We start from the raw sequence: 19,622 nt of genomic DNA on the forward strand, positions 1-19,622 counted from the left end.
AGCATATTAGAATGATTTCTGAAGGATCGTGTGATGCTGAAGACTGGAGTAATGATGCTGAAAATTCAGATTTGCATCAGAAATAATATTCATAAATATATTTTACTGTATTTCTAATTGAATAATTGCAGCTGTGATGAGCATAAGAGACTTCTTTAATGCAAAAAGATCTCGTCCTTCTGGGTTTAAGATTTATTTTCAGCCTTAGAATGATCTATGAACTCCTTTTAAATGAACAATTCTAAAATTACCACATTTAAGAGTTGCTCGTAAATTTCAGATACAGTACGTTTTTAGTATCGGTTTGTGAATATGGCCCCAGATATCAAAGAGACCAATAATTCTAATGCAAATCAATGAGAAATGGCTTTTGTAGGTAATAAGAGATTTCAAAAGCACACTATTGTTGAGAGAGAGGTCACGCTTAATCCAGATTAGTAACCAACTATTGTGTAAACAGTTCTGGAATAGAAGAGTTCAGAATGTACTTTCAGGTAACATAAAAACAAGAAACCCCACACATTCAGGAAATTCTACACATTTTAATAACACTTCAAATTTGACCATTTTTGTGGAAGTTCCTCACATAGTACCAGAGCACAGATGTATGCTACTTGTACACTGCTACATATGCTATACATTATTGTAATTTTATATTAGATGACAAACCATTTAGATTTTAAGTCTAAGAGCTTCAAGGCAAAAAAAATTTACATTGATCAGTAGTAGTCATTAAAAAAAACCCTAGCCTGTGTGATTTTAAATGTGATATGAACAAAAATGCAACATTTTCTGCATCCAGACCTAACGAGCCTATTAGGCAATTCAGTATTTGTCTGATATATTGCTGAGATGAGTGCTAAAGTATATTCAGCCTCTGAACAATCTAAAGATGCATTCAGCCTCATAGCATCACCGGATTGGTACAGCAATGAGAAGCAAATGATATTTTCAAAACTAATATTATATATATATATATATATATATATATATATATATATATATATATATATATATATATATATATATATATATATAAAAACATTACAAACCACTTAAGATGCATGTAAATTATCACCAAGAAACCGTATAAATAAATACAAAACAATAACAGACCACAAATACTCTTTATATTGTAAATGGTCCCAAACCCTGGACAGTCAACATACAAATCTGTAATAAAAAGGCTGTTCCTTTCTGCTCAAAAAAAGAAAATATTAACTACAAATCTGATTCTTGCCTTGAAAACAAGTCAATAACATCAAACACCAACAGCAAGAACGAAATCAAGTCCAAAACTACAGCATGACCAATTTAGAGAAGGAAACATAAAACAACCAATTTCAGGGCATTCCAGAGGACGAACGTAATCAGTCTAGGGAAAATACACAACCTCTGTAAGGATAAGGCCTCTAAAACAATGTCTGTTTGCACAGACGGGAAGTCTACAGCGCAGACGCATGCAATACCCACCAGCACAAGAATCCAATGCCTGAAAACACTAAATAAGAGAAAACTTAGCAAAAAATAAAAATCAAATGCTTCATATAATCAAGCACATGATTGGCTCATCGGTCAAGCCAAAAAGATCAAAGCATCAGCACAAATTTAATTCAGCATCATGAATTTCAGTTTGTGTTCTGCTTGAAGATCAGTAGAGACGATATTTACAGTGCTAGCTCTAGGCATTCCCTTTGGTTTAGTTTCTAAATAACTTAAAACATAGGAAGCATAATTAACATTGGAAATCAAAACTTCGAACAACATGGCAAAAAATTGCTGGTCTAAACTGGCGACGTTGTATAAACAGTAGCACTCAATACTATTTGTTCCTCGATAAAAGCGTCTTGCCAGGAGCGTTTCTTAAAATCTATCCAGATGTGATGTAAACATCAGTATATTCAATACAGTTGCTTCATGCTAGAGTCTATTAAAAGTGCTGTAAACTGTCCTCTGTCTGCTGCTACATCTGGAGTCAATGATAACCAGTGCAAACTAGGCTACATACTGTAGATGGCACAATACTACGAAGAAAGAACTTATCAAAGACACTCATCTAAGCTGAAGTGTGAACAAATCTGGGCCGCATACGGTTCAATAAGCAGGTCAGTGATTATCCTATTTATTGAGTTAACGCGCTTGACTATGGAAGCCCGTTTGCCACTGAAAAAAAAAAAAAAAAGAAGGGTTATTGCAACTTTTTCTCTCACAATTGACTTTTTCCTCGGGATTGCGTGATACTAACTCGCAATGCTGACTTTTTTTCTCAGAATTGTGTGATATAAACTTACAATTGTGAGAAATAAAGTCAGAATTGCAAGATAAAATCTCGCAACTGACTTTTCTCGCAAATGCAACTTTTTTTTTTTTCATAGAATTGTGAGATATAAACTCACGATTGCGAGTAGTAAAGCCCTAATTTTGAGGGGGAAAAAGATTGTTCTCAGAATTGCGAGTTTATATCACGCAATTCTGTGAAAAAAAAAGACAGAATTGCAAGATGTAAACTTGCAAGAAAAAAAGGTGAGAATTGTCAGATAAAAAGTTGCAATTACCTTTTTTCTTTTTTTTATTCAGTGGCGGAAACGGGCTTCTATACTTGACTGACATGCCATTTGAGAACAACAAAAACACAAGAGAAGAAAAGGCTTGTAAGTAAAGGTGGCCTCAGCCAGTTTGTGTGAACTCCATCATTATAGACTCCAGTGTACTGCCCTATACAGACTGGATTGATTCGGCTTCATCGAATGTGTTGTCTAATATTGCTTATGAACAAGATGCTACAGTAGTCAGCAAGGAAAGAATGACATCTGATTGACTCAATGGAAAAAAACAGTCAGGCAAAGACCTCAGTTTGTTGAGTCTGTCACTCCCAGCTGGGCAAAAAAAACAAAAAAATTTTTGTCAAAAGACCACAAAAATCCAAACATGTCAAAGCTAACCTTTTGGCACTCAGTATAGTTTAAAAGGATAAAAATGAAGTAATTTTCCTGTTTGAGTGAAACTCAAATCATTTCCTCACCCTCATGTCTTTGTATGAGTTTCTTTCTTCCTAAGACAATTTGTACAATAAAAGTCAATGGAGTCCAAAACAAACCAACACTGACTGAACCCCACTGATAAAAAAATTCTTCAAAAGAAAGTCATGTAGGTTTGGAAAGACATGAGGGTGATGCTGACAGAACCATTTTTGGGGTGAACTATCCCTGCATGACCAAACCATCAAACCATTGGTGTGCCAATGGACTTTATTTCAAACTTCTTATTTAAAGTGATGCAAATGAAAAAGGGCCACGATACACAGTATGCAGCATACCATCTGTTCAAAAGGTGATGTTCAAGATCATGTCTAATTCTCAAGACGTATTTGTTGACTGGACCCATTGAATACAACGTAACTTTCAATCCATCAAAGCCTTAACTGCGTCTACCCTGACTATCTGTCCACCAACCCTAACACAGAACTCAACACAAAGCGAAACAACCAACAGCCCTCACTCTGAGTGCCACTGTGGGAAACGAGGAAGAACGAAACCACTGATTCACATGAGTTTTCATCAAGTCCAGACATGTAACTGTGTAGTAATATATACGTTACTTGGCATTACAGGAGGGTGTGTTTTTTACTAAGTTTGCTGGCATGAAAAAAGTGCAGGATCGATTGCTTAGGCTTTTCACTGCTTTTCCGTGTAGCAGCAACCAGATTCTTTTGATGGCTGGAATAAAGGTTTAAATGTGACAATGTCAACCCACCGTACTGCTTCAATTTGTGTCCCATTCATCAAGGATTTATGCATTACATCAACACAAGCCAAGTTATTATTTCAACGTAGTCGGCCTTGTTCAAGTTGATACCATAAAAAGTGTGTCATAGGCACCAACACCTTAACCACAGGGGCAAAAGCACTTGTCCAGGCAAACAAAGTATCCGCCAAGCAGCACAAACAAATATAAGAGCGTGTGAACAGGAACCATCCTTAACTGAAAGAAGGACTCACAGAGCTCCGGTTCAAGAGCAGTGATTGGGAGCTGGGAGAAGGTCAGAAGTTTTGTGTGTTGTTGAAGGAGCTGGAGAGGAAGGGGGCGCTGGGGGCGGTATAAGGTGGCGGTGGAGGGCTGTTGTTGCTGAGGTCGGGGTAGGGATGCAGGCCCATCTGTTTGTTGTCCTGGAGCTTGCGCACCACCACGCGGCAGAAGTCCTCGCTGTGCCGCTCGCAAGTGTCCAGAAGCTTCCGCACTTTGGCGGTACGTGTGGTCTGGTTCACGACCAGTTCATAGTCCTCGCGCATCAGCAGCTCACGGGACAACAGAGCGTCTAAACTCTGATTGAGACACGCCTCCGTCATCTGCCGCACGATGTCCTCCCTTCGGGCAGCAATCCAGCGAGCCGCTGGACCTTGAGTGTCCGATGCCGTGACAAAATCTGCAAAGACATTCAAGTGTTTTGTTTGTTTGTGTTTAACCCCATTCCAGTTTCTGTGGCTATTTTCATGGCGAGAAATAATATGGATTATATCATGTTTTTTTTTTTTATTTAATTTTGCTAAAAACTCCAAAACTGTATTTGGCTTAAAGGGTTAGTTCACCCAAAAATGAAGATTCTGTCATTAATTACTCACCCTCATGTCGTTCCAAACCCGTAAGACTTTCGTTCATCTTCGGAACACAAATGAAGATATTTTTGATGAAATCCGAGAGCTTTCTGATCCTCCACAGACAGCAATGATATTACCACAATCAACGCACAAAAAGTGCACACTTTCCACTGAACGTAAACAACGCTGATTACGTTTATTACGTTCTGGGATACTCTCCAAAATGGTAGAAGAAGGTAACTCAGGGAGAAGAATTGCTGAATAAATTATGTTATTATTGTTTTCTTTGTTAACAAAAAGTATTCTCATGGCTTCGTAAAATTACGGTTGAACCCCTGATGTCACATGGACTATTTAACCAATGTCCTGTTTCTGTGCCTTGATCGTGGTAATATCCTTGCTGTCTATGGGAGGGTCAGAGAGCTCTCGGATTTCATCAAAAATATCTTCATTTGTGTTCTGAAGAACGAAGGTCTTACAGGTTTGGAACGACATGAGGGTGAGTAATTAATGACAGACATTTCATTTTTGGGTGAACTGACCCTTTAACTCTCTTCAAAAGAGAAGAGATTCTACAGCAGGTATAAACAATCTGGTCCCATCAGTTTGAAAACTGATAGAAAATTATTTTTCCAACATTGGGACTAATTTCATGAAGTTTATTCATTGTATATAGATGACATTCAAGAGAAAAGTTGATAGCAGCTTATCTTCGATGCTTAGGCCCTGTTCAAGGTTTGGCTAACAGGCGTGATTACCTTGTGGGTGTGGCTGCAGCGTGAGGGGTTGTATGACAAGAGCCAGGTCTCTTTCACTCAGAGGCGCATGCGGTTTGTAAGGTATGTTGAGGTCGGACACGGGCTGCGCCGTCTGGTATTCAGGGCTGAGGTTGTTCCGAGAGCAGTGGTCCATAAGAGGCTTTGGAGGATCAAGTGGAAGGGACAATAATGATGCCTGCGGACCAGCCTGAGCACCTGACACACCTGATGATGTAGAACAACACCAATAAACGAGCCAGTTAAAAGAATCCAAAGGGCAGATGGAAATAAGACGAATAGATTAGGTGCATGTGATTACAGTACCCCAACATTTTGTTATTGTTTACTCATTAGGGCTTTTCACACTGGGTTACTGTCAATCTAAAGGAACGTTCATGGTGACCTAGTTTGTTATTAAACTCTGCTCTGGAGTTTGCTCCTGCATTGTAGTGCAAAAACTTGTACAGTGTAAAACAATGCAGTGTCACAACATTATGACTAGATGCTAAGCAACACACATCTAACGCAACCCATATTCACATGCTTTGCACAGTCACAGAAACAATTGTGCAATATATTTCAACATTAAAGGGATACTCCACCCCAAAATGAAAATGTTGTTATTAATCACTTACCCCCATGTTGTTCCAAACCCGTAAAAGCTTTGTTCGTCCTCGGAACACAAATTAAGATATGGATGAAAACCGGGAGGTTTGTGACTGTTCCATTGACTGCCAAGTAAATTATACTGTCAAGGCACAGAAAAGTATAAAAAACATTGGCAAAATAGTCCATCTGCCATCAGTGGTTCAATCTGAATTTTATGAAGCGACGAGAATACTTTTTGTACGCAAAGAAAATAAAAATAACGACATTTATTCAACAATTCGTCTCCTCTCTGTGTCAGCGTATCGTTAGCGCCATTTTGGAGAGCATCCGATGGACGCAAAGTGCATACGCTGTTCTCTGTCATCAGTAGCGAATGGATATGCTGTTTCCGTTCAAATCAAAGTACAAAGTTCCGTTCAAGTACGGAAATAAATGTACAATATGTATCCATACATTACTGATGACAGAGAATAGCGTACGCACTTTGCGTCCATCGGATGCTCTCCAAAATGGCGCTACGCTGAAACAGAGAGGAGACGAATTGTTGAATAAATGTCGTTATTTTTATTTTCTTTGTGTACAAAAAGTATTCTCGTGGCTTCATAAAATTCAGATTGAACCACTGATGGCAGATGGACTATTTTGGCGATTGTTTTTTATACTTTTCTGTGCCTTGACGGTGTAATTTACTTGGCAATCAATGGGACAGTCACAAACCTCCCGGTTTTCATCCAAAATATCTTAAATTGTGTTTCGAAGACAAACAAAGCTTTTACAGGTTTGGAACGACATGGGGGTAAGTGATTAATAACAACATTTTCATTTTGGGGTGGAGTAACCCTTTAATTTCAGCATTTGAGGGGAAAATGGACAAATGGTGAAGAAAAACACATGAATTGGAGTGATAAAGAGACTGTTTTATTCTTACCTTTATAGTCCAAAAAGTCCATTCAGGAAAATATCAGTCGGCAATATATAAATACGAGGATGTGCGATGCTAGATCATTTATGTACATTCGTTCATCCGATCAATGACACTGAGACCGCATATATCCAAATAAGAATGTTTACCCAGGGTTTAGGAATATACAGATTGAAACATCATCTTATGAAAAAACAGGATTAATTGTTATCCCCAGGTAAAGTGTGGAAATAATTTTTTTTTTTTTAAAAAGCCAGGATTCGGTTTAGAATGACACAGGGATTAACTATTTCAAGTGTGAAAAGCCCTATTATGATTTTTTTCCATTCAGCAATTTATTTCCATGGAAAAAATTAAGTCACTAGTAGTGAACAACACGAATGTGAGAAAATGATGGCGGAATTTCATTTTTGGGTGATCTATCGCTTTTAAAATAAATGAGTCCTTGCCTTGAGAGGGATTTGATATGGTAAGGAAGCCCGGATGGGAAATTTCTGCTTCCTGGGAAGAGAAGGATTCTGATCCAGATGTGTCCTGTCATGTAACATGAACAAGAAAATTAGACACACACCAGACCGCTCTCATCTCAGCTTAAATACTGAATCATCAACAACCCAGGACATATATTTAAAAAAAAAGTAACTTACTGGCCAAGGAACATTTTGCTCCTTCACAATCTTTTCGATTCTTTTCCCATTTGTCGATGTCGATGAGCAGCAGCTTGAAGGCCTCATATACTGAGGGAAGAAATGCATGAGAAATTACAATAGATTCAATAGTTTTTTTTTATTTTTTTATTTAAGAGCCAGAAGATACAATCAATATATTTACACTAACTAAATATAGACAAAAATAGGCATTAAAGCTCAAATCCTCCACATATAAATCCGTGCAAAGTCAGTCTAACCCTTAAAGACTCACCTTACTTCGTTTGACTTCCAACACTGCTTCCAAGAAATCAATCTCATCAAATCTTCTCAACATGGGCTCCAGTTCAATAAGACAATCTGTACAGTACAGACAAAGTGGCTATTAAGCTACAAAATTATAAAATAAAATAAAAATAATTAAATACACAAAAAACAAAAACAAATAAACAATATTAAGAATTAGCTTCATCCAAAGCATTCACAAACTATTTTGCCAGCCAAACTCCTTTGACCTGAAATGCACAGTCGCATGTTCACAGCTCTCTGATGTTGCCTAATGGTCATGGTCATTTTTAATTAATTATTTGATACTTAATCTTTTTAGTAAGTGTTTTACTTTTTATTTTACAAATAAATTGTAATTTAATTAATTATTAGCTTTTCAACAGCTCTGAATCTCAGTTTGGGAAACTGTTATAACTTACATGGCATCAATAATTGTTCACTTCCAAGAGTTGCTTTCACACCAATACAGTGCTGCAGGGAGGATGCATTTTTGTATGCCAAAACGAATTAGAATTTGAGCACTTCCAGTTTAATTTAGTTTTTTTGGTTAAATGCCTGAAATAAGGTCTGTGATTTGTTTTTAAACATTTGCTTGTCTTGAAAAAAGGTGGTTGCTAACAAGCAGCTAAATAGGACTGTAGAGGTTTTCTGGGACATTAAATGTCATTGCACTGACCCATCTCATCTACTAATAATCACTTGCAAACTTGTCTAACTTTCAGGGAAAATGTTTTTTTTTAAATAAAGACTGAAAGAACTATCAAAATCTTGATGGTAATGTTACGTGAACGTGGTCATGTAATGCATTCACAGACAATTGGTTGATTGTGTTTAGACTTCAAAATTCAGAAAAGCTGTGTTCATTTGTGAACATTATCATGATGAACCACATATCTAAGAATCATAAACTTCTGCTCATCCCACAGTTTATTTTCCACAATAATCCCAAAGGAAATGGAAAGATCCTATTGGGTTTTTGTCAAGGGTACCAGGGTAAGGCTAGTCTCAGCCTCAGACGTCACACCCACGGACCGTTTGCTGAACGTCTGATGCATACGGCACACAAAAGTGGAAACACTTCAGGAGTTTCGAAGTCGACATCGGATTGGTTGAATTATACAGGATTTCCAGGAGACGCGTGTGTCGCGTTCTTTAACGTTCTGCCTAGAAACAAAGATGCCGTGATGCCAAACCCCCTCACGAAAGAAGAAAGCCGTCGTGCTTACAACTGTGATGACGAGCGCTTATCAGGATCAACTAAACGCTGGATATTCAAAAGTATGTGAAATATTTAAAGTTCGTGGCATAGAATCTTTAAAATAGTTTTACACACGTATTTTAAGTTTTAATAAACCTTATCTGGTTAACAGACTATTCTGGATGAACGAGGCATGAAGATGACCCCACTGCTCTCTCTGTCCGTTCACAGTCATTTCCTCATTCCCCTGATCTGTTGCAGGGTTTGTAAAAGAGAAAACTTTACTTGTAATGACTCAACATTTCTACTTGTCTGTAACACAACTGGGAAACTTCTTGGAGGAGTTGGATGTATTGCTCTCAAACTTTCCTGAAGATGGTACTCCTCTGGTACTGCTTGGTGACTTCAACATCCACCTAGAAAAACCCCAGGCTACAGACTTCAACACTCTTCTCACTTCATTTGACCTCAAGCGAGTGTCTACTATGGCTACTCACAAATCAGGTAACCAACTGGACCTCATCTACACACGCTACTGCTCCACTGACAACACATTAGTTAGTCCACTGCACATCTCAGACCACTTCCTCATCACTTCTAACCTCACACTAACTCCTGACATAGCACACACTCCCCCACAGGTCACCTTTCGCCGTAACCTACGTTCTCTCTCTCCCTCTTGGTTTTCCTCAATGGTTTCATCTGCACTTCCTTCACCCTCCCAGTTTTCAGCATTGGACACAAACAGTGCTACTGACACTCTTTGCTCCATTCTAACATCTTGCCTAGACAACTTTTGCCCCCTTTCATCCAGACCAGCACGCACTACCCCCTCTGCCCCCTGGCTGTCTGATGTTCTCCGTGAACATCGCGCTAAACTAAGGGCTGCAGAGAGGAAGTGGCACAAATCTAAAAACTCTACTGACCTTAGTGCGTATCAGTCACTCCTCTCTTCCTTCTCTGCAAATATCTCCATTGCTAAAACGACATACTACCACAACAAAATCAACAACTGTTCAGACTCTCGCACACTTTTCAAAACTTTCTCTTCTCTTCTCTGTCCTCCTCCTTCATCAACTCTTACAGCTGATGACTTTGCAATTTTCTTTACAAATAAAACAAAAACCATCAGTGACCAATTCCTCCCACCACAAATTGATAACTTCTTACCGACAAATACACACTCTCTCACCTCCTTCTCTCCTCTCTCAGAGACGGAGGTCTCCAAACTCATCCTTTCCAATCATCTCACTACCTGTCCACTAGATCCTATCCCCACTCACCTCCTTCAGGCCATTTCTTCTTCAGTCATACCTGCGCTTACTCACATTATCAACACCTCTCTTCACTCTGGTACATTTCCCACAGCATTTAAGCAGGCTCGGGTAACCCCACTGCTTAAGAAACCCTCTCTAAATCCAGCACTTTTAGAACACTACAGACCGGTATCTCTTCTTCCATTCATTGCAAAGACACTTGAGCGAGTTGTGTTCAACCAACTCTCTTTGTTTCTTGCACAGAACAATCTTCTGGACGACAACCAATCTGGCTTCAGAAGCGGCCACTCTACTGAGACTGCCCTACTCTCAGTTACAGAAGCCCTGAGACTGGAAAGAGCGGCTTCCAAATCCTCTGTACTCATCTTACTGAACCTGTCTGCTGCTTTTGACACAGTTAACAATCAGATCCTCCTGTCCACTCTCAGAAAGATGGGCATCTCAGGAACCGTGCTCCTGTGGTTCGAGTCTTACCTCTCAGATAGGTCCTTCAGGGTGTCTTGGAGGGGTGAGGTTTCAAAGTCACAACTTCTGGCTACTGGGGTTCCTCAAGGCTCAGTGCTTGGACCACTTCTTTTCTCCATCTACATGTCGTCATTAGGATCGGTCATTCAGAAGCATGGCTTTTCTTATCACTGCTATGCTGATGACACTCAACTCTACCTCTCATTCCTACCAGATGATCCGACGGTAGCTGCTCGCATTGCAGCTTGTCTGAGTGACATCTCTAGCTGGATGAAAGACCATCACCTTCAGCTCAACCTTGCAAAGACAGAACTGCTCGTGGTTTCAGCCAACCCATCACTCCACCACAACTTCTCTATACAGCTGGGTTCGTCAACCATAACTCCTTCCAGGACAGCCAGGAACCTTGGAGTTGTGATAGATGATCAGTTAAGCTTCACAGACCATATTGCTACAACGGCCAGGTCCTGCAGATTTGCCTTATACAACATTAGGAAGATTAGACCCTTCCTGTCTGAGCAAGCTGCACAACTCCTTGTCTAAGCTCTTGTTCTGTCCAGACTGGACTATTGTAACGCGCTCTCGGCAGGCCTTCCCGCAAATATTATCAAGCCTCTACAACTGATCCAGAATGCAGCAGCCAGAGTAGTCTTTAATGAACCGAGGAAGGCTCACGTTACCCCTCTCTTCATCAGGTTGCACTGGCTACCAATAGCCGCTCACATCAAATTCAAGGTACTGATGTTTGCCTACAAGATGACAACTAGCACTGCACCAATATATCTAAACTCACTAGTTCAAACTTATGCACCCTCCAGAAGCTTGCGTTCTGCAAGTGAACGACGCCTTGTGGTGCCATCACAAAGAGGTACCAAATCTCTCTCACGGACCTTTTCCTGGACTGTGCCCATCTGGTGGAATGACCTCCCGATCTCAATTCGCAAAGCTGAGTCTTTAGCCATTTTCAAAAATCATCTAAAGACACATCTTTTTCACCAGCACCTGACCAACTAATACTAACACTTACCTATTATGTCTGTCTGTCTTAAAAAAAAAAAAAAAAAAAAAAAACTAGCTACGTCTACTGTGCTGGACTAACTGAGACTTGTCATGGCACTTGTATACTGTTGCACTCTTGATGGTCTGATTGCTTCTATTGTTCTCATTTGTACGTCGCTTTGGATAAAAGCGTCTGCTAAATGATTAAATGTAAATGTAAATGTAACACCAAATTTTATCATGAGATGACAAAATTGCCAGTAAAGACCAATGACTGAATTGTGGTTAGACATTTAAAATAATTAAACCACAAGAACAGGTCACCCTATTGGATTGTGACAGCATGAAGCAAACAAGTTCAGAGGGATTGCAAAAAGCAGGGGAAAGGTCAGGCGCAGGCTGACACTCACTGAGAAAGGAGGGCCGTTCATCTGGGTTGGTGGTCCAGCCGCAGGTCATGAGGTTAATGAGGGTCTCTCGGCTGGGGATGTCTGCTGGCAGACTGTCCAGGCCCGTGTCGGGTCGAGATCCGCGGAGAACGCTGAACATGATCTGCATGGGATTGGTGGCCTCTGCTCACAGAGAGAACAAGAGGACAGTGTCAGAGGATTGAGAAATGGAGCCTGGAAAGAAGGACTGCTGCAGTTTATGAAATGGAGGAGGAAGTGTCCGTGAGTGGAAATCTGTGTCATCGTTTTTTTTGTATCAAAAACATGACACAGCAAAATGTGTTTAGTGCCGAGTAGGGCTGCACAATGATTCTGACTTCACTGGTTGCTGTGTTAGTTTCAAATACTAGTACAGTTTATCAATATTTTGAATTAGTTTTTCTTTTTATATTTTAGTTTTCATTTTAATTTTAGTTGAAGTTTTAGTAATTTTGTTGTGCTTTTTTTTTTTATTTTTTATTTTTTTATTTACAAATTATATAATTTAAAAAAAAATTCTCATTTCGATTTAGTTTTTGTTTAGTCATTTTAGTCCATCAAGTTAAACTAAATGAAAATGAGAAACTTTGCCACTAACACTTTAGTTTAGGGACCAATTCTCAATATTAACTAGTTGCTTATTAGCATGCTTGTTATTAGCACATTGGCTGTTTATTAGTACTTATAAAGCACATATTAATGCCTTATTCTGCATGAGCATATTCCAGATCCCTTAATCCACCTCATACCTAAATTTAACAACTATCTTACTAATTATTAATAAGCAGCAAATTAGTAGTTTACTATGGCAGAATCTTGGTTAATAGTTAGTTAACAGTGAGAATTGGCCCTGAAACTAAAGTGTGACCACTTGGTCTTGGCAACTAGCTGAAATAAAATCAGATTAAGTTTTTTTTTTTTTTCCCAGTTAACATTTATTTTATTTGAAGTAACGGATAATTTTTTTTTTTACAGTTTTAGTTAACTTTAATAACCCTGCTGTTTGTGTTTTACTGAATAAAAGAGTCCAGTATTTCATCCATGTCAAAGAAAGGCTTTATAACTTAATGAAAATTTGGTTTTGTTATTTTACTGGTATTTTAAGCATGGCATAATACAGGTCTAATAAAGGTCCAATAAAACCATATGCATATACATCCTGCTGTTTATTATGCCCTTTTTAACTAGTTAAAAACGTTAATTGGGGTGGTTATTGCAGTCTTGTGTGTTCCAGTTCTAATATCTTTGTTGCTTCCACTCATACTGATGTTAGTATTCATGATCCAAAATAGTCCCATTGTTACATTCAGATATCAACATTAAAGTTCTTCACCAAAAGCACACCACAAACAGTGATGCACAAATGAGGAAATATGCTTTGTTGTCTTAAACGCACAAAGAGAACAATCTGCTCTTGAATCAACTCAATGGATTCAGCTGAAAATAATGTAATTTAAAACCCAAATATAATCAGCATTAAAAATGAATTCATCTAAAATGACCCTATGTATCTTGGCTGAAGTTTTTGCATGTTTTAATAAAATGCTTTGAATAAACTCTTTTCATGAGACTGTTGATAAAAATGTCATACAGTCAAGCTGTAAACATATTTCCATATTTGTGAAACACTCTGAAAGACTGTTAACCCAAGAATTGATGAGACCAATTCAGTCCGAACCGTGAACAGTTTTTTAAACCAGATCACTAGATTGACAGAAAAGATCGGATTAAAAAGAACGCTTTATTCACTATTTTCAATGTTCACACAGATTTGGGCCACATTTAAGTGGGGCCAAAATGTAACATAAGACATATGAACTATGTGACTGTCATGGAACCCATTGGTACACTTTTCTATAATTCATGATGGACCCTACCTTCATATGGTATCCGTCTTGAAAGCACTTCCCACATGATGATGGCGTAACTGAAAAAGGAAGCACAGAACAGATGAGAGAACGGTTTCACTCCTGCATTCACATCTGGCAATCCCCCTTTGGAGTTAAACACACACTGTCCTATCTGTGTAATAATTTCAACATGCCCTCTGACTAAGATCACAAAACCTCAGATATGTTGGCAGGTTGACATTTACTTTCTAAATCACTTCCCTTTTTTTGACCAGAGCAGCGAAGGACAAAATAAAGGCCTCTTTCATGGGTAGTTTTGGTGAGCTATGATTAAACCCAGAAACTGGTTTAATTTTTTGTTCCGTTTCCCAGCCTCTCTCTTTGTTCTGAAAAATTGGTAAAGAATTTTAAAAATCCACCCATAATTTCCAATATCCTGTACTGCTATATTCCTCCCTCCCAGTCAAAGAGTTTGCACATCTGTTAATCTATGAATGTCCATGACTTTTTCCATTCACTTATGCCTTGGATAAGGATTTTATAGATTTCTAGACAATAAAATATTTTAGAGATAAGAATAAATAGAAAAACAAACATTTCATGTAGTTACATCGTTCACTAAGACTGACGGAAAATGAAAAGTTGCGATTTTCTAGGCCGATATGGCTAGAAACTATACTCTCATTCCGGCGTAATAATCAAGGAACTTTGCTGCTGTACCATGGGTGCAGCAGGCGCAGTGATATTACACAGCGCCTGAAAGTAGTCCCCAGCTAGGTAACTAGTTATGATATAGCTGGGGACTATTTTCAGGCGCTGCGTAATATCGGCCTATAAAATCGCAACTTTTCATTTTCAGTCAGTCTTAGTGAACGATGTAACTACAGAAGAGTCAAGTTTCAAATAGGAAAAATATCGAAACTCTTTGGTCATTTTTGAGCGAGATGCTAACGATCTAATCAGATTCAATGATCTATGCTAAGCTACGCTAAAAGTGCTACCGCCAGACCCGGAGATCGGCTGAATGGATTCGAAAACGGTAACACTCAACTGTTTAACTCTTGGGGAGTTGGAAAATGAGCCTATTTTCAAAAAAAGTGGAGTGTTCCTTTAAGGGTGGAACATGTCCCTCATCTGACAGGAATTTTGCTGAGTCAGCTAAAGACTCGGGCCATGGTGCAATAAGGATATCTGAACGTCTTAAGGGGATGCCCCCTCAAAAAATACAGGAACTGAGAGAGAGCAGTATTTTAAAAGATTGTAGTTGAAATAATTTGAAACTCAGAAGTTCACCCATCTGGTCAAAACTGGAAGCTTTATAAAATCTACAGAAACTGACCTGTACATGTCATATTTGACATCAGCTCTGCGGTTCTTGGAGGGTTCGTACTCCTCAGGTGGCATATAAATGACCGTGCCTCCCATTTCAGCAGGTTTGGAGCCGGACCCTTTAGTGATAGAGAGCTGGCGCCATTTAGATAAGCCAAAATCAGCTATCTGTTCACAAACACAGACATACAAGATGCACATTAGATCAGAAAATCCCATGTGAAGTCACAACAAAATATATGGTAACACTTTAGTTTAAGGACCAGTTCTCACTATTTACGAATTGCTTATTAGCATGCCTATTACTGGCATATTGGAGTTTATTGAAGCAAAAGTCATAGTTAATAGTCAGTTAATAGAGAGAATTGGTCTTAAACTGAAGTGTGACCAAATATATTGCATACTTTCAAAATTTATGCTTGATTAATGGTTGAATTTTAATAACCAATATGTTTTTTTCAATGTCAAGATACAAAATTAAAAAGGGCACCACTATAATACATTCATCACCATTTTCTAAACCTTGTTTATTTGTTTTTTTCTAACTTTTTTGTAAAACAACAGAAACAAAATGTTGTGCTAGCATTTTTTATCCATTTCCAATTACAATGAAAGAAGACAGGGGTTTTAAAGGCTGCATGTCAAGACTTTTTAGTGCATAACAACTAAAATGTCAGTCTGCTCCTCATGCAAAGCTATTCTTTGGCTTTAAAAACTTGAATTACAGTACACAAATCATACAGAGCACTCCCATGATACTTTTATGGTGCTTTTGTGTCCTTTTTGAAGCTTTAGAGCTCCAGTCCCCATTGTAATTGCAAGTAAAAGAGTGACCAGTAGATTAATAAAAATATCTCCTTTTGTGTTCCACAGAATCAAGTCATACAGGTTTGAATTTACATTACAGTGAATAAATTATGGCAGAACTTTCATTCCGGGGCTAACTATACCTTTAAAGTAGTATAACATGTTAAGGCATAGGTGGTTTCAAAAGTATGAGTATTCATGGTAACACTTTATTTTAGGGTCTCTTAACTAGTTGCTTATTAGCGTGCATATTACTAGAATATTAGCCATTTATTAGTAGTAATTAAGCACATATTAATGCCTTATTCTACATTCCTAATTCTACCCAATACCTAAACTTAACAACTACCGCACTAACTATTAATAAGCAGAAAATTAGGAATTTATTGAGGGAAAAGTCGTAGTAAATAGTGAATAAGTGTTCCCTATTCTAAAGTGTTACCGTATTCACTTATTATGTTTAAAAGAGAACAAAAGAGGCTTTTTATAGCAGTAAGATCATCAAACTTGGGAAAGAAACATAAAACTTTCTGGAAAGAATAGCTAGATGAGAAGAGCAGGCTTACAAGATACTGACACTGATAACATTCAGACAAATATGGAGCTCAGTACTTTACAACAAGAGCTCAAATTCAAACAAAAACATCAATAGTTGATCACCTTGACGTTCAAATACCTCAATAACTGCTTTCATTTGCAAGCTCCAGGAAAATATATCTACAAATGCATCCAAACACATATGTGAAAGTGTAATAAAATGGGGTACGGAGACATCTTCAAGCAAACCTTAACATGGTATTCCCCATCCATCAGGATGTTCTGAGTTTTAAGGTCATGGTGTAGAAGGGGTGGCGTCATATTGTGGAGGAAGTTTACTCCTAAAGCGATCTCATAAAGCACACGCAGCCTCAATGGCCAGGCCACCACTGGGTACATTTCTTTCTGTAACGCAATATGAAAATACAGAAGTGAACATTCAAGAACCTATATGCCACAAAGCAGAAAGTGAAACTGTACGTTACTCAAACTCAAAGTGATTTATTACACTAATACTACCAGACTAAAGAGGAAGTATGTCATGTAAAAGGAATGCTGTTTGTACATTTATACCTCATGCAGGAGTTCATCCAGTGATCCGTTGGTCATGTACTCAGTCACAATGCAGAAGAACTCGGGCTCGTTACACACCCCAAAGATCTGGATGATGTGGTTAAATCGAGCTTTGTGAAGCACCTCAGCTTCCTTCAATAAACAATTCCTTTCCCTGCACAAAAAGATGAATGATAGGACTGAGGGTTTCTCTGTCAGACAATATCTGCCTGGATTTCCACAGCTTTTGACCAATGAATTTACACAGTTGTTTCCTTTATTCCTTGCATTATCCATTCTTCCATGGACTTCGTTCAATGAAAATCTTGGCATCTTGGAACAGTTCATAAATTAAGATACTTTTATGGTGCTTCAGTTTCCTTTTTAAAGGCCATTCATTATAATAACATCATAGAAAGAGTATATTAAAATTATATTAAATATTAAAATACACAATATTAAAATTCTGGACAATACTGATGAGCTGATAATTATTTTCATATTAATGGATGATAATAAAATGTATTTTTATCTTCTGAATAAATTAAAAATTAAACCGTAAACTAAAATCAATCATTTTAAATGCTACAAGTGAGTTTAACACACCTCAATGTTATTGTATACAGTCTAAAATTATACATGTAATTTTGGGATTCGCTAAAGATTACATTTAACAATTTTAGTGAAATATTACTGTTTTTAAAGGGATAGTTCACAAACAAAAATCATAATTTCTCACCCTCACGTCATTCTAAAAACCCATAAGACTTTTGTTCATCTTTCAAAACACAAGTTAAGATATTTTCAATGTTTCAAAAATTCATTAAATTTGATTGGTATGGATAACTTTAACTGTTCTTTGTGTTTCGCAGATCTTATATGAGTGAGAAATGACGACAAACTATAACTGAGCGATAGATGCTCATTTGCCCCACTTTTAACATTAATTATCCAATATAGGATAATATATAAAAATCTCTAAAAACAGTCGATAAACATTATGAAACAGATATTTTGCATCCCTAGAAGAGTGACCAGTACTTTATCTTGAATTTCTCCTTTAGTATTCCACAGAAAAAATAAAAATAAATAAATAAATTAAATAAATAAGGGTGAGTAAAAGATGAATATTTTCACGACTTTGAATATTTTCACTCAAAATATTTTCACGACTTTAAATTTCAAGTTTTCAGGTCTGGAAATCACATCCCATGACATTTCCAGGTTTTCCATGATCTCAGAAACTTCTCAGTTGTAACTCGGTGCTTATTAGCACAAAACAGTCAGTCAGTGTTTGTCCCAAAAGAGCACACAGCTCATCATATTCCTACTTTCACAGAACTAGAAACACATTCAAACGTCTTGAACATATAGTTCCCAACTGCAGTACCTTTAAAGCAAGCTGTCTGGCCGCATACTTAAGGCATGTACGTAAGTGCTGCATAATAGTTCAGATCAGTGACCTTATCTGCACAGTAAAAACCTGCAACACCCAGCATTTACGGTCACACCAGACTGAAACGACCTCAGCGCATAAAAAGCCCAGCAATCAACGTTTTATGAACTGTGCATTTGAGCTAATAAGGAAACAAAGTAGAGATCGTAAGTGCTCAGACTATACCCACCTCTCACCAACCGGTGAATCCAGTTTTAAGCACTTGATCGCCACTGTGGTGCGCCAGTCGCTGTGCTGCGCCCTGAACACGGTCCCAAAGCCTCCCTTACTGATGTAGTGCAGGTCCGTTAGTTTCCGATACGGGATCACCGGTAAGGTGCTGGTGAGACTGCAGATGTTGACGCAGCCGGCGTGCTCCATGTTTGAGGATATTATGAGATGAGACGGGCCCGTTCAGCTTCAGTAGTAGAAAGGGGAACTGAAAGCGCACTGCTAACAGTTACAGCTAAAAACCCTCACAGAGAGAGACGATATCGAGCACCTATATCTACATGTTGTGAATGCGGTCTAATCTACACTACCAAGAGACAGGCGTTTGGGTGCATCTGTCTGACTACTAATTTATGTGGTCAAAATATCCTTGTTAAAAGTGTCCCTGGACAACAGATGGAAAAGAAATGTGTCCTACGGATAGCGCTTGGAGACACGCCCCCAATCCGAACAACGCATGTTATATCACGCCATAAAAACAAACGGCAAATTAGCGCCAAAATCAAATAAAACCACCACTGTTTGAGATTTAACGATTACGAAGCGCGGCGGTGGTGGTGAGTGAGCGCTCGGTGAATATTTCGCAGGTGTGTGAATGAGTGGGTCGGACTAAAACCGCAACGTTTTGGGTTTTTTTTTTTGTGTGTAACCACCCATATAGTCCCGCCCTTGACATGCGGATAGATGAATGACAT

At 38.3% G+C, this 19,622-nt stretch overlaps 1 protein-coding gene across 1 annotated transcript; it reads right to left on the reverse strand.

Annotated features, from left to right (window-relative positions):
* Positions 1 to 527: 527 nt before the first annotated feature.
* On the reverse strand, positions 528 to 19,601 carry ripk2 (receptor-interacting serine-threonine kinase 2). The gene is made up of 11 exons (XM_058745745.1): positions 18,887 to 19,601; positions 17,283 to 17,436; positions 16,959 to 17,114; positions 15,376 to 15,533; positions 14,064 to 14,113; positions 12,169 to 12,330; positions 7,806 to 7,891; positions 7,532 to 7,621; positions 7,334 to 7,418; positions 5,354 to 5,578; positions 528 to 4,423 (listed from the first exon to the last, which is right to left on the reverse strand). Exons 1-11 carry the CDS (start codon positions 19,075 to 19,077, stop codon positions 4,041 to 4,043), a joined length of 1,740 nt encoding a protein of 579 aa, XP_058601728.1. The 5' UTR covers positions 19,078 to 19,601; the 3' UTR covers positions 528 to 4,040.
* Between the last annotated feature and the right edge of the window lie 21 nt (positions 19,602 to 19,622).

Source organism: Onychostoma macrolepis, chromosome 02 (assembly GCF_012432095.1).
Source record: "Onychostoma macrolepis isolate SWU-2019 chromosome 02, ASM1243209v1, whole genome shotgun sequence".
Lineage (NCBI taxonomy): Eukaryota > Metazoa > Chordata > Actinopteri > Cypriniformes > Cyprinidae > Onychostoma > Onychostoma macrolepis.